The sequence below is a fragment of the Varanus komodoensis genome, unplaced genomic scaffold (genome assembly GCF_004798865.1).
Source record: "Varanus komodoensis strain SLA01 unplaced genomic scaffold, ASM479886v1 scaffold32, whole genome shotgun sequence".
NCBI lineage: Eukaryota > Metazoa > Chordata > Lepidosauria > Squamata > Varanidae > Varanus > Varanus komodoensis.
The window spans coordinates 11231684-11244575 of record NW_025335798.1 but is presented as its reverse complement, the minus strand read 5'-3'; the positions used below and the strand labels follow the sequence as shown (position 1 = coordinate 11244575).

The following is a 12892-nucleotide window of genomic DNA, read 5'->3' as shown; positions in this document are numbered from 1 at the left end:
TAGAGTATTGAAAGCCAACTGAAAAGAAGAGCAAAACTCCAGAGTTTTGTGCTTGTAAGGAGGAAGGATAGTAAGGAGTTATGCTTTTATTCCTTTCTCCCCTGAATTTTGCAAGGTGTTTAGGAAAGTACCTGAATCCAAAATAGATCACCATTATTTCAACTGAGGCTACAAGAGGCAGCACTGTGTATAGAAGGTTGCTATTACCTCACATCCCAAACCATGTCAGAACCTGCCCATGCGATCCTTCATGGGCAGATGTTTGCACCGCAGACGGTGATTTTACAGTGACAGATCCCCAGATCTGTGCAAACTGGTTTTAATAAAATGCACTAAGCTAAATAAGGTGCATTTAGAACAGAACAGTTCTTCTGGAAGTTACTCTGCTACGGGCAAATGCAAAAGCGTTTTATTTTACTTTAGCTCACTGTTCATGCAGGAGATCTATCTAAAATAGTCTGAGGTGTTCAGTTAAAGAGATGGATTTAATAAATTTAATTAATTTTGGCAGAGGGTTCCCCCCCAACCCATTTCCCACTGCTTGCCATCATGTATTCACAGATGGTGTTAGATACAAGGTGACCTTTTGTGAACAAAAAGTGTCCTTCCATCCACAAAAGGGACTGAGATCCATCAATGGCTCCCACTGGAGAAAGGCAGTTTTTGCCCGTTTTCTTCTGTATGCACCAGAATTGTTCTGGAGGATTCCTCAACTGTTTGGAGTAGTTTTTTAGAGACAAAGGAGCTCCAGGGCTGAGGCGGAACCGCCCTTCCTCCAGTGGGACTATCCTGTGTGTGAAGCCCCATTGACAGAAACTGTGGATCCAACTCAGTGTCCTGGATGTCATTTTCTAGTTACTTCTGTTCCGTCGTCAGTGGTACAATCGGATGTGTAATATAATGAGAACACATATGCATTGACTAGTCCATTAAAAAGCTGCTTGCACTTTGTGTTTTATCCTCCCTAGTTAATAAGCAATTAACTTGTCCATATAAGAAAAAGTTAATGTGTGAATTGGGCCAACTTTTAGGATAGTCATTTGGAAGTTTCATCTTAAAACCCATCTTCTTGTCTACTGGCTGTTACAGTAGACTAGTCCCAACTTAGACAGTGTGCTACTCTTTCCTGGGGCTTTTTGTGATTAAAAGAAGCATTTTTTCCAGTTAAGAGCAGCTTCAGTTTAGGAATAATGGTTAAAAACAGAAGGGTACAATCGTGTGCATGGGTAACAGAAAACTTTCCTACAACTGGCTGGAGATCAGCTTTTTCTTTCTAAATATGGATCAGATTTTTACCTTAAGTTGATATAAATAGGTTACATGTGAAATATTTAAGCTGGAATAACATGACTAAATTCTAAGACTAAAAAAGACTAAACCTCTTGAAGCAACTCCAGAATATGTAGCTAGATAAATAAGACTGCTGCATCAACCTTTTTTCCAAGTTCAGTTAAGGAAAGTGTTTTTATTCATTGAACATTAAGAGTCAAAGTACTGATGCTGCTCTCTGCCTGAACACTACTAGTGGTTGACTCTTCTGTCAACATTCAGAAGTGCTGCAGTATCCTAAATTTCTTTTTACCAATAAAGGTATTGGTTTTGGCCATCCTAAGAATTAGGCATCCAAACGACAAATCTGCAGTCTGTAATTTTTAGTCCAGAGATGATGTGTGTTGAGACAAGTCCAGGCAAATCTCCGCACAGGCTTGGTGACACATGATGGGAGAGTGGAGTCATACCCTTGGGTCATGTAGGCCTGTTACAGTCACTGGCCTGGACCCTTTATAGCCACATGTTACTGAGAAGAGGGCCTTGCATGTGTACAGTGTCTGCGCCTATTCGGAAACTTCCAAAAGGGTGGAACACCTTCTGTCAGCTTTCCCCACCTGGTCAGGGACAAGGGGAGTTGCAGTCCAAAACCAGTCAGGAGGGACTCGAACAAGAGGAGGCTCCTAAACATTTACAACTACATGGACATAGGATCTTTCCTCACTAATGCCAAAGTGTAACTGCTTCTGTGTCATTCTCACATCATTAATGTTTTGAGTCCTGGTGTTCTTTTCATCCATAGAAATTGACAGTTTCAAATCCAGCCATTAATCTTGTACTTGGATGAAGTTTTTGCTAGCAGAATCCCTTTGTTTCTATTTTGTGTTAATCTTACAGTGTTTATCTTGACTGGCATTCATTTGACATGTGGCTTCAGGAAAATAATATGAAAAACACTTTAAGTAAATACACTTTTAAAAAATAAAAATACTAGATTGCCTAGTTTTATAGGTGTTCATATTTGAATTGAAATAAATGATATTAAAATTACTCTTTAGGTTTATGTGAGGTGAAGAATTTTATACTAAGATGGATTAAATAATGTTTATGCAATCTTGCTACTAAAAACCCAAAGTTATGTCTTTCTGGAGCTGGTATAAACAGAAAACCTCATTTTGTAGTCTTGGTTTCTCTGTATTTTTTAAAAAATCCAGTTCAAGTTGTTGCATTAATTTTTTTACAATGGCCTTGTCAAAACACAAATGAAGCTGTTGAAGGTTTGTTCACACACTGTGAATAGCAGTAGAGTATCTGTCCAGTTTAGTTTTCATTTTTGCTGTTGTCAAAATGTTTTTCTTTATGTTTTCAGCCCCCCGTGCTCCTTGTTTCTAATTTTTATTCAAGTCCTGGGACATTAGAAGGAACTACATAAAGGCCCCCCAGGATCTAAGGAAGTGCTGTAATTTCTGAACTAGCCTACAGGGATTAGAAGGAAACCATGAAATCTCAAAGCTTGCCTAACCAAACCTGAGGAATACCAACTGTGTTAAAGTTTAGGCAGAGTCCCTGTTACCTTCTCCCTGACCCTTCTTCCCAACCTGTGGGATTGTTCGCAGTTGTGGTGTAGCAGAGCTTGGGTTAACAGGATGCAGTGCCCAGAAGGACAGGGACATCTGCTACCCGCACCTTCAGTGTTCCCGGTTTCCTCAGAGTTTTGCTGCAATTATCGCAGTAGCTGGTGAAGAAATGGATGTTCCCACAAAAATACATCGTTTGCTGTTGCAATGCAATATATTCTGGGATGGCTTGGCCTTGAGTGAATAATTAAGATCAGTTAGATTTGCGAAAGACCTGAGGAAAGCAACACTGTCAGGACTGGTTTGTTTGTAGATCAACACAGGTGCACACAGGTGTTTCGGCTGCCCTTGAGGCATGGCATAGGGGACGGTCATGAGTGTCTGCCATTCAAATTTTACAACTGCACCACTTGTTACGAATCATATGGGCTGTAGGAAGGGCTTACAGGGAATTCATAAGCAGGCTGTTTCTCAGCTTGGTCTCTTCTTGGTGGGATTCTGTGCCCAGCTCAGGGAGTGCTCTGTTTTGCTGTGCAAACCTTTGACTTTCACAAATTCAGTAACTGTTTATTAACCGTTGATAAAACTTTTCTGCAAGTCTGTTCTGCTTTGCTCTGCCTCTCCTCCCTGGCATTTTCCTTTTACCCCAAATAAGGAACTCAAACACAAATAGGTTCCAGGAGGTTGTCTGAACAGTATGCTGCTTGGAATATTTCTTTTAAATTTCTTTGGGGACACTTGCTCACTTTTGTCAGAATATGTAGAGCTTAGTGCCTACAACTAGGGATGAAAGGATGAAAAAAATCACCCACTTGTGCAAGTGAAATCTTGGAAATATTGTCTTAGTGAATGTGTAGGTGTGTGTTGTGGATATGGTCCTATATTGTAGATCAAAGGACACCAAGATATAAATGCTGCCATTTCACTGCATCTGATTTTTTCAGTGTCCCATATCGTTATGCTTATGTTATATTAATAGCTCTGAAAGGTTCAGGCTTCACTTCATTGTGTGAGAGAGCCTGAAAGAAGAATCAGAAAGGGGTTGGCAGAAAGAAGCATGATAAAAAATGAAGAAACAAGAATGTCTCTGAAGCCAAAAGTACTGAAATGTCAGAGGTGTTTTTCCATACAATTCCAGCATTTAAATGATGCTATGAATGTCGGATTTGTGATTCTTTTGCCAATGGAGAACTTCTAAACTCACCGTCAATTTTGTTTTAACTAATTTCAGTAAATAATCTTTATACAAATGGTTATTTTAATTCTGGGGCTTCTCCAAATCATTTTCTTAGGAAACCTTGCTAAAACACTCTGTGAAAACCAGTCAGATATTAAGTCTCAGAGAAAATACTTCCTCACGCTGCTTGTTGCAAAATTCTCCCGCTTGTTTCACAAAGTGTATTGTGTGAATTAATTTCTTTTTATTTTTATAAGGAAGAGATACAGAACCTTTTTCACCCATGGGCTGAATTTTGGAAAAGTTTTCAGAGGCCACATTCCATTCCTTCTCTTTCCAGGGGCAGAAAGAGAAGGGCCAAAATAATTTTGTGAAAGCCACCACCTTATTTTAGCTTAAACAAAATAATGCCTTAAATAATCTCAACACTTTTGCATAGGGAAGACCCTACACAAAAGCCCCAAGGAATCACCAAACATGTGGGAGTTAGGGGAAGATGGTGGTACCAGTGGAAGTGGGTGTGGCTACTTTGGGACACCAGGAGAGCTGGAGGCCATGCTCACCGGGACCATCCCAGTCCTGGCCTCAGCCCCTGGCAGCCATGGGGCAAGCCACACAGTGTGTATGCGGAGTCCAGACTTTCCCAACATACTTCTCCTAATCATTTTCTTAGGGAAGTTTACTAAAGTAGTGTTTGAAAACTCCTCAAGTATTAAGCCACAGATGAAACACATCTCCCCTTGTGCTCCTTAAAAAACACTTCCAACTGTTTTAAAGATTTCAGTATGTCAGATTGTTTTCTTTCTTTCTCTCTGTCTTTTTTCCAACAATCAAAGCAACGTTTTGTGGTATCTTGGATCCTTAAAGAAATAAATCTTTATGCCTGCTACTGCATGAGACCTGTCTGAGTTTATGTCAAACAAATGTTTTGGCTACATTATTCTGTCCTCCTGTGGAGTATTGTTAATAAATGTCACAACTGATACTGTCCAGAACAAAACCTGTGGAAATATCCTTTTGTTATTTTCTTTGATTTGATATCCCTGTTAGTGCTGGGCCGAAGTATTTGGGATATCAAATCAAAGAAAATAACTAACTAGAATATCAAATTCTAGTATCAAAGAATACTCTTTAGTTCAGCAAGTATTTGTACTTTGGAAAAGGGAATGAAAATGCTTCATGACTATGGAATTAATATAAAATAAGTTCTTATTGGGGCTTTAGAGACAAGGTGGCAGTGTTGGTGTTGGCGTTGTTGTAATAAGAAAAATGTATGTCATGGTGTAATACCTTTCCCAAGAACATTTCTTCCCAAATTTCAGAGGGAGCATCTCCATGATGCTGGGACAGGCAAGCTCAAAGTGACATCATTGTTTTGTTTTTCTTGTTTTGAGAAAAAAGACTTCCAAAACATTTTTACAAGTAAGCCAGTGCATATACATTTTTAAATTTCTGCTGTCCTCTAAAATTTGCAAATACTCACCATACTCTGACCGTACTTTTAGAATGGACAAATAGTCTTAGGGGGTGAAGTATTCAGCTAAACTTGAATCCCAGCATTACCTCTTCTTTCTTGAATGGAATAGAGTATTACAGCACCAGTGTAATCGGATATTGGAGCAAAGATGTGCAAAGTTCTTCATCATTTTCGTTATTTCCACAGTAACTAGAAACCCACCCAGTTAAAAGAATAAAGTCTACAGTAGCCATTTCATAGAAATGTTGCTGTAGAAACCTTGATATAAAATATCTCAGTTGCATGGTATGTAACCAAATCCATAAAGTACTTTCATTTATTTTCCATTTCCCAGTTCTTCAGTGAGAGAACAAACAGTACTTCCAAGTTCCAATTATAAAAGCATCAAACATGAATACTGTCATAGTTAGCACCCAAACTGCTGCCTCCTTCGTGATGCTTCCCCCAGTTGCTCTTTTTCTACAGAATTTGATGGGGGCAGTCTTCTTCAGCAAAATCTTTATACCTCCTTTCTTCCGGAATCCTCCATCCTGCCCTGCCTTTGCATAGATTGGAATTCTGTGCTTCATCCAAGCCCTATGCAGATTCTATGCCTAAGAGCCATGCCCTGAGAAGGGATTTTTCTTTCCAATCCCATCCATTGACATAGAAATCACCTTGGTCTTCCGCTTTAAGGTGTGTGTAGGATCTGTCCTTATAAGCAGATAGTTTGTTCAAGTAGTCAGTGTACCAGTGGCAGTCCAGTTGCCATAATATGTGGAAAAGCAGTAGGTAATGTTCTAGTTGTACAAGCCATTCTTCCTTGGCACCAAGTTAAATTTATGCTAGGTATGTTACTTGAGTCTCAGCCAGGTTATTATGCTTTATAGTTTATGCCATCCAGACACAAGCTGTTACTGAGTTAATATTGGCAAAGAGCAGAATTTTCCATGAGGGCTTTATTTACAGTTTATTTTCTGCATGGCTATCTGGGGACAGAGAGAGAAGAAGGGCGATTCCTATTGATTGCTGTGCATAGAAGTGGATCATGAAAGCTTATCTGTGCATTACATGTGTCACACCAGGATTTTGCTGCTTCAGAGGCACATTTTCTTTCTCTAAAAATGTTATTTTCCGGTCTAGCCAATAAATGCACCACTTATCTCTAAAATCTTCTCCATACCATTCATGTTATCTCTGCAATGGTTATCCCATCCTTGATGCTATAGCAATAGCCAAAGCCATTGCTGTCAAATGGTACACTGTAATTGGCAGCACAGAGATAAATGAACAGCCCTTTTAACCCAAAACTTGAAAAAAGCATCTTCAAGCAGATCTCTGCTTCCCAGAGTAGGGCTTGACATCATCCCCAGTGTGGGCTGTCCAGCATGTGCTGCTGAAGTCTGAGTTGCTAAATGGTGAGCATTTCAAAATATCAAGCTGCTTGTTAGGGAGCGTAAGTGTGGAGCTTTAGAAGCTTAGCTATAAGCTTGTGTTTTGAAAAAGCTTTACAGTGTGGCATATTGTGCAGGGAAGGGGAAGCCATTGTCTCCTGCTGCTGCAGTCATTAACAGTAGCCAGCCCTGGGTTTGAAGGAACCTCCCAAGGTGAGGGAGGGATAAGAGAGTAAGCATTTTCTCTCTGTGTTGTTCTGGTGCTGGAACACATTGGTACAATTCTTTATGGCTTCAGTAAGAATGCAGAACCTTTAGTTATTTCCTTGTTCATGCTAAAAATATGTTTTCTCCTATAAAAATTATGTTTATCTCTCGGTTTCCCCTCTCGGCAACCATAATAGGGGAGCCTTTTGCATGATTTGCATCCCATATTCTGCTGACTCAGGCTGCTTGGATGTCTCAGCTTTTGAAAGTGCTAGAATGGGTCAATGGCATCTCTAGGTACCTGTCCTGGCTCATGTGGATTCTTGATAGCAGGGAGCAAAGGGGAAGGTATTTGGAGGTGATATGAAGCAAGCAGACACATAGCTTCCCCTCCCCTACATTGCGTTTTTGTTCCAAATTTCTCCCTCCAAGAATGGCTTTAAAAAAAAAAAGCAGTATCTGGCTTTATATGTACATCAGCATGTACTTGCAGTTAACCCCTCAAAACTGGTGTTGGCACTTCTCGACAGCAGTGATTACTGAACAGTCCTGTGCTTCCACCTTGCCACTAGTTCCAACATAAGCAGTAAATATATTACAAAGCCCCCGAGGAACCACTTCCCAAACGAACCTGAGAAATGTTGATTCCATGCAGTTGATACCTGTGGCATAGCACATAGCAAGTATTTGTGGCTGATTTGTGTAGCAGCAAGAGGGACTGTCATCTTGATTATAGTGCAGTCACACTCGTACAAAGCAGCACATCCTCCCGATCTGTAGTCATACTGCTCTATTCCTACTCATCTGGTGGCAAGTTCCACTGAAATCAGTGGCGCTTACATCTGAGTATGTGTGGATAGGACTGCAGTGGAAGGCTGTCATCTCATACTCACTTGCCGCAGAGTAAACCCTAGTCAATTTAGTGGGACTCAAATCTAAATAGGCATGTATAGGATTCCATGGCAAAAATAAAACCACAGTATGGCATGCTATTAACATTATATGAAGGACCATTTCACAGTCTTTACCTTTGTCCTTTTAAATTTAGCTTATGGCAAAGACCCCATGACTTTGGTGTTTGATTAGCACATGCCTGGAGAGGCATGCTCACTAGTTTCTAGCTAGTCTCCTGCACAGAAAACATGTTTGCCTATTTTATTTGTACCTCACCAAGGAAATGACACTTGAGGGGGCTTCTCTCTGCCTCCTTTTATACCAGTTTGTGTATGGGGATGCCCAGAGCATTGCACATGCCACAAAATATACAAAGAGTGCACATTTTGTTATACAGAAGTGATACTGATATATGAAGTCTTTCCTGTGTGCAGCAGCTCTGAGTGGAAAGGACTTGCAGATGCAGGCCTTGCTCGGATGGTTCCCATCCACTGGTGCAGATTTTTCCACTTGTTGGTTTTACTGTGGCTGAGACTGTGCTGAGAGCTGTTTATGGAGAAGCAAGAGCAGTTGGAAGTTCAGTGTTGCTATTTTTAGTAAAATGCCTGAAAAGGGAAACGAGAGCGGGACTGAGACAGAGGCAAACAGAGATGCCTTGGAGCATCTCTGCTTATTGGGACTCTTTAAATTCGAGCCATGGAAATGGCAGGGCAAAATGTTCCATAGTAGCTAAAGTCATCTCTCCTCACATCACAAGTCATCTCTTGTGCCTAAAATGATGCTGCTTTAATGACAGTCTTTTGATGCTTTGTAATCCAAACCTGCTTTTTTAAAAAATATATAGTTGATTTGTGTATTTAAGAAAAAGAATGGTAAATATTCTTCTGAATAAATGCCTAAATGTCTGGTGGTAAATTTTGAAGTGCAAAGGTTTAACTTACACCCAAGGAGAGTCCAAACTTGTAGGCAGCTGTGTTGATCAGTATCAACAAACAGATTCTACCAATTTACATCTTTGCCAGAAACAGATCTTTGGCAATGCTAATGGATGGAAATGGCCCATTCAAGAACAAGCCATGCAGCTGGCTTTCATTATATTGGGGAATCATATGTGGCTTTGGCCCATGATCTGATGCATATTTCACCCACACACACACAAAATAAATTCCTAAGAAATCTCCAGGTGTGCATCTTCACTTAATCAACCACCTGTACAAACTCACTTAAATCACCATGGAATATTGGAGCAGTGGGGAGTGCGCTGCAGGCAGTTTTAAAATGTTAATACAGGAGCATTGCATTCTTTTTCTGTCTCCAGGAGTATTTTATATTGGGATGTTAGTCATCTGACTGGATGACTCCTATACAGTCTCTTCCTCTCTCCGCAAAATCTAGCACCTTTAGCATTAGCTTGTTTTACTGTGATTATCCTGATTGCGTGAAGCATCCAAACTAATTACAAGGAAGTTGCATCTATCAGGTAAGCCTGTCTGGCCCAGAATCATCCACTTGGACCAGCAGTGTCTCTCCAGGCTCTTAGACTGAGGCCAGTCCCATCATCTGCTCCCTGATCCTTTTCTAAGGAGATTTCAGTAATTGAACTAGAGTGTTTTTGCAGGAAACACATGAAATTATTGTTTCTTATTAGGAATAGGCATCAGTGGTATAGTCGAGCCTCATACTCCAGATTTGCCTCATGCTCCAGATTTCTACCCCCACCTCAGCTGCTATATACCGTAGAAAAAAAACTTGCAGGCCTAACTTTTTTTCCTCCTCTGTGGCTAATACCAACTGCAAGGAGGCAATTTAGGGCCTTGGTGCCATTAATATTTTATGGTGCTTATCCAAATCAGGGCGCACCAGGGACCAATCATAAAGCTGGCATGATTAGGGAGCATTCCTATTGATTGCACCTTGATGCTCACTTTCTGAGCTCAGAAACTTGCATGCAACCAATGCAGAGCTGGAGGAGCAGCAGAGGTCATCTCTGCCTCTTCCTTCCTCCCACTCTGCAGTTCCACTGCAAGGCTACTTTGAGCTATCTAGCCAAGGTGCTTCATAAAGAGAGAAAAGGAGACTGGAGCACCATCAGTCTCTTTCCTTCCCTGCCACCGTCCCTTGATTTCCTGTTCCTGAGAAGTAATCAGTGCTTTTCTTGCTGTGCTGGCTGCAGTGGGAGGAGGAGGATTGGAGCATGGATCCTCAGCACTGAGCTCTCTCTCTGACCTCACTTTGGGGAATCCCAAGTATACAGTGAGCCAGGATAGTGTAATGGTTAAGAGTGCAGGACTTGGACTCAGGGGATCTGAGTTCTAGTGCTCATTCATCCAACTGGGAGACTTTGGGCTAGTCATAGACTCTCAGCCCAACATTCTTCACAGGGATGTTGTGGGAATAAATATATATATCTCCTGTGGCCTCCTGGATTCTGTCTAGCACTCATAGGCTTGTTCTCTTAATGCATAATAATTTTAATCTTCTGAATAACAGATTAAATTAAATAAACAGAATTCTCTGGGAAAGCCAACATAATGTTGGATGTTGTTTATGCAAGCTACAGATTCCTTCCTTGATGTCACTGCATCATTTACAGAGGTCTTATTAAGCTGATTTTATTTTAAACCTAAATCTTTTATTCATAAGATTATGAATAATAATCTTATATGAGTTGTAATGTATATTATACATAACAGAAATTCATGTAATTTAATTTGTTCATGATGAGTTGCTTCTTTAAGCCAACTTCTATTTTTGTGTTGCTTTTCTCATTAGGTGAGGCTACAGTAAAGAAGAAACGAACTCCAAAGACTCCACCTAAAGCAGGTATTGATTTATAATGTACTAGAAATACTTCCCCTCCTCCTTCCCCATTGATCAGGACACAGGTTTTCTACCTAAAGGGTTTAATTAGATTAAAGCTGATCAGCTGGGCTGGCTTTGTAGTACAAAAGCAGAGTGTTGCAGAAGTCAATAGCAAAAGGAACCAGCAAAGTTAGAATATTGGGCTGTTAGATAGAGGTGACTTAATGGTAAGTTGATTCCAAACTGAATCCCTCTCCTCCTCAACTGAAAAGAGGAAACCACACTTTCAAGGTGGGTCCTCCTCCTAGCAATTCCTAATCGGCACTTTCAGGGCCGATTGCTAGGAATGTCTGAGGCTTCTCAACTGTCTACCCTCCTAACTTAATGCCATGTCCTCAGCTTAGGGCCAGTGCTCTATACTCTGTACAGCTTAGGGCCAGTGCTCACTAAAGTTTCCCACAGAATGTGAAACTGATTCCCAGTGACTGCCTGGGTAACTCTGGGTCCATTGGCTTTGGCATTTCAGCTACAGATTCTGGCCCCACCTTTTCATCTGACTCAGAATTTGATTCTGTTTACTTGGAAGGCTCTTTTATAAGAGGAGTGGGACCAATTTCTACAGGAAACAATGAACTATCTTGCAAGACTTGTTTGATACCTTTCTTTACTATCCTTGTTATTTGCACCCATTTGAAAGATTTGTGAGGTGTGGCTCAGACCAGCATTTATTTAATTAAAGCCTGTTTACTTCACTCTTTGAGAAAGGCCAGAAGGTCCCCAGAGTGCTTACATAACGTGAATAAGGAGTTCCTGCCTGCCCACTTACTATATAAACGACATGAGGCAAAAGCAAAGGGGGAAAGGGGAGAAAAGGCAAAGTCAGCAGTAAATTCTTAAACTATAGTTCTTATACTGACCAATAAACACTGGAATGGAAATAGTTCTGGGAGGACACCCAGCTGGAAAGACAGTGTGCCCCTGCTTCCTCTGACACCCTATTTGAGAAGACAGGTCCAACAGAGCTAGTTTTTCAGGAGATTTGAGGCTGTAGCCTTGTTTCCCTTCTGCCTTTGTGCTTCAGCTTCATGGAATCTCTTGGCTAACTCTTGGTTACCTCTTTAGCTGTTCTGGTTATTGAGCATTTGGTGGTATCAATACTGAGGCTTTTACCTACGCATACAACAGAAGACCAGGTCAAAGATTATTCAGTTTTTTCTGTTTTTGTAAAAATATGATAAAATGCAATGTACAGCTTTCTCTGGTACAAATGCCCTCATACCAAACCAACTTGGGTTTCACCAACTATAATATTGTCCGTCAACCATCTCTTATGCCAGCCTGAGAAGTGTTTACTTGCCATTCTGTTGTTTACAGTCTTCAAAAGTTAAAAAACCCAGATATTTGAATGGGATTTTGGAAGGGTCCAGAAAATAGCTAAGACTAGAGATTATTGAGGTGTCCCAAGCTCTATTTTGAGTAACTTGGAAATTGACTTTCCAAGTTACTCACACACACACACACACACAGAGCGAGTGAGAGTGCCTGCCACAGCTATAGAGCAGTTGGAGGGATTAAAACCAAAGGAGGAGCCCTTCCTCAATAGAGGACACTTCTAACTACATGGTTCTCTGTGATGGGGTGTGTTTCCCTCCCAGCCGTCTCCCCTGCTCTTCCAAGCACTGCCAAAGAAGCCAGCTGATTCCTGGAGAGCCCTGCAGGGCATCTCTAAGGCTGAACAGGACTTGCTGCTTTGGCAGCTGATGATTTAGGATGCCCACAGAACTGTTGTAGTGTATGATTGTGAGCAGCTAAAGCTTTCATCCAGGACACACAGATTTCACTTGGGTAGCGGAGAGCTGACAGCATACGATGTATGTCAGCAGAAAGCTGGCAGTTCTTTCTCCACTTGGAGTTTAACCAAGAACCAGAGACGAATTTGAAGGCTTGTAAAATTTGATGCTTCTTTGAGCTGGGGGATCTTGCAAGCCTGGCTGAAAAGAACTTTTAGTAGTATTTCTACTTGGGACCCAAATTCAGCAAGCTGTTCAGTAGAGGCAGAAACATTTCATGAATGAACCTGTGGACAGGATACTAGATTTAGTTTTGGAACACTGGA

At 40.9% G+C, this 12892-nt stretch overlaps 1 protein-coding gene across 3 annotated transcripts in view; it reads left to right on the top strand.

Annotated features, from left to right (window-relative positions):
* Positions 1-12892, top strand: part of MYLK (myosin light chain kinase) — a 143839-nt gene that overhangs the window by 92613 nt on the left and 38334 nt on the right. For all 3 annotated transcript variants that reach the window (XM_044437945.1, XM_044437943.1, XM_044437946.1), the window contains one exon: positions 10747-10797. In XM_044437945.1, coding sequence (XP_044293880.1) covers positions 10747-10797 — 51 coding nt within the window. The remainder of the gene's footprint in view (positions 1-10746; positions 10798-12892) is intronic.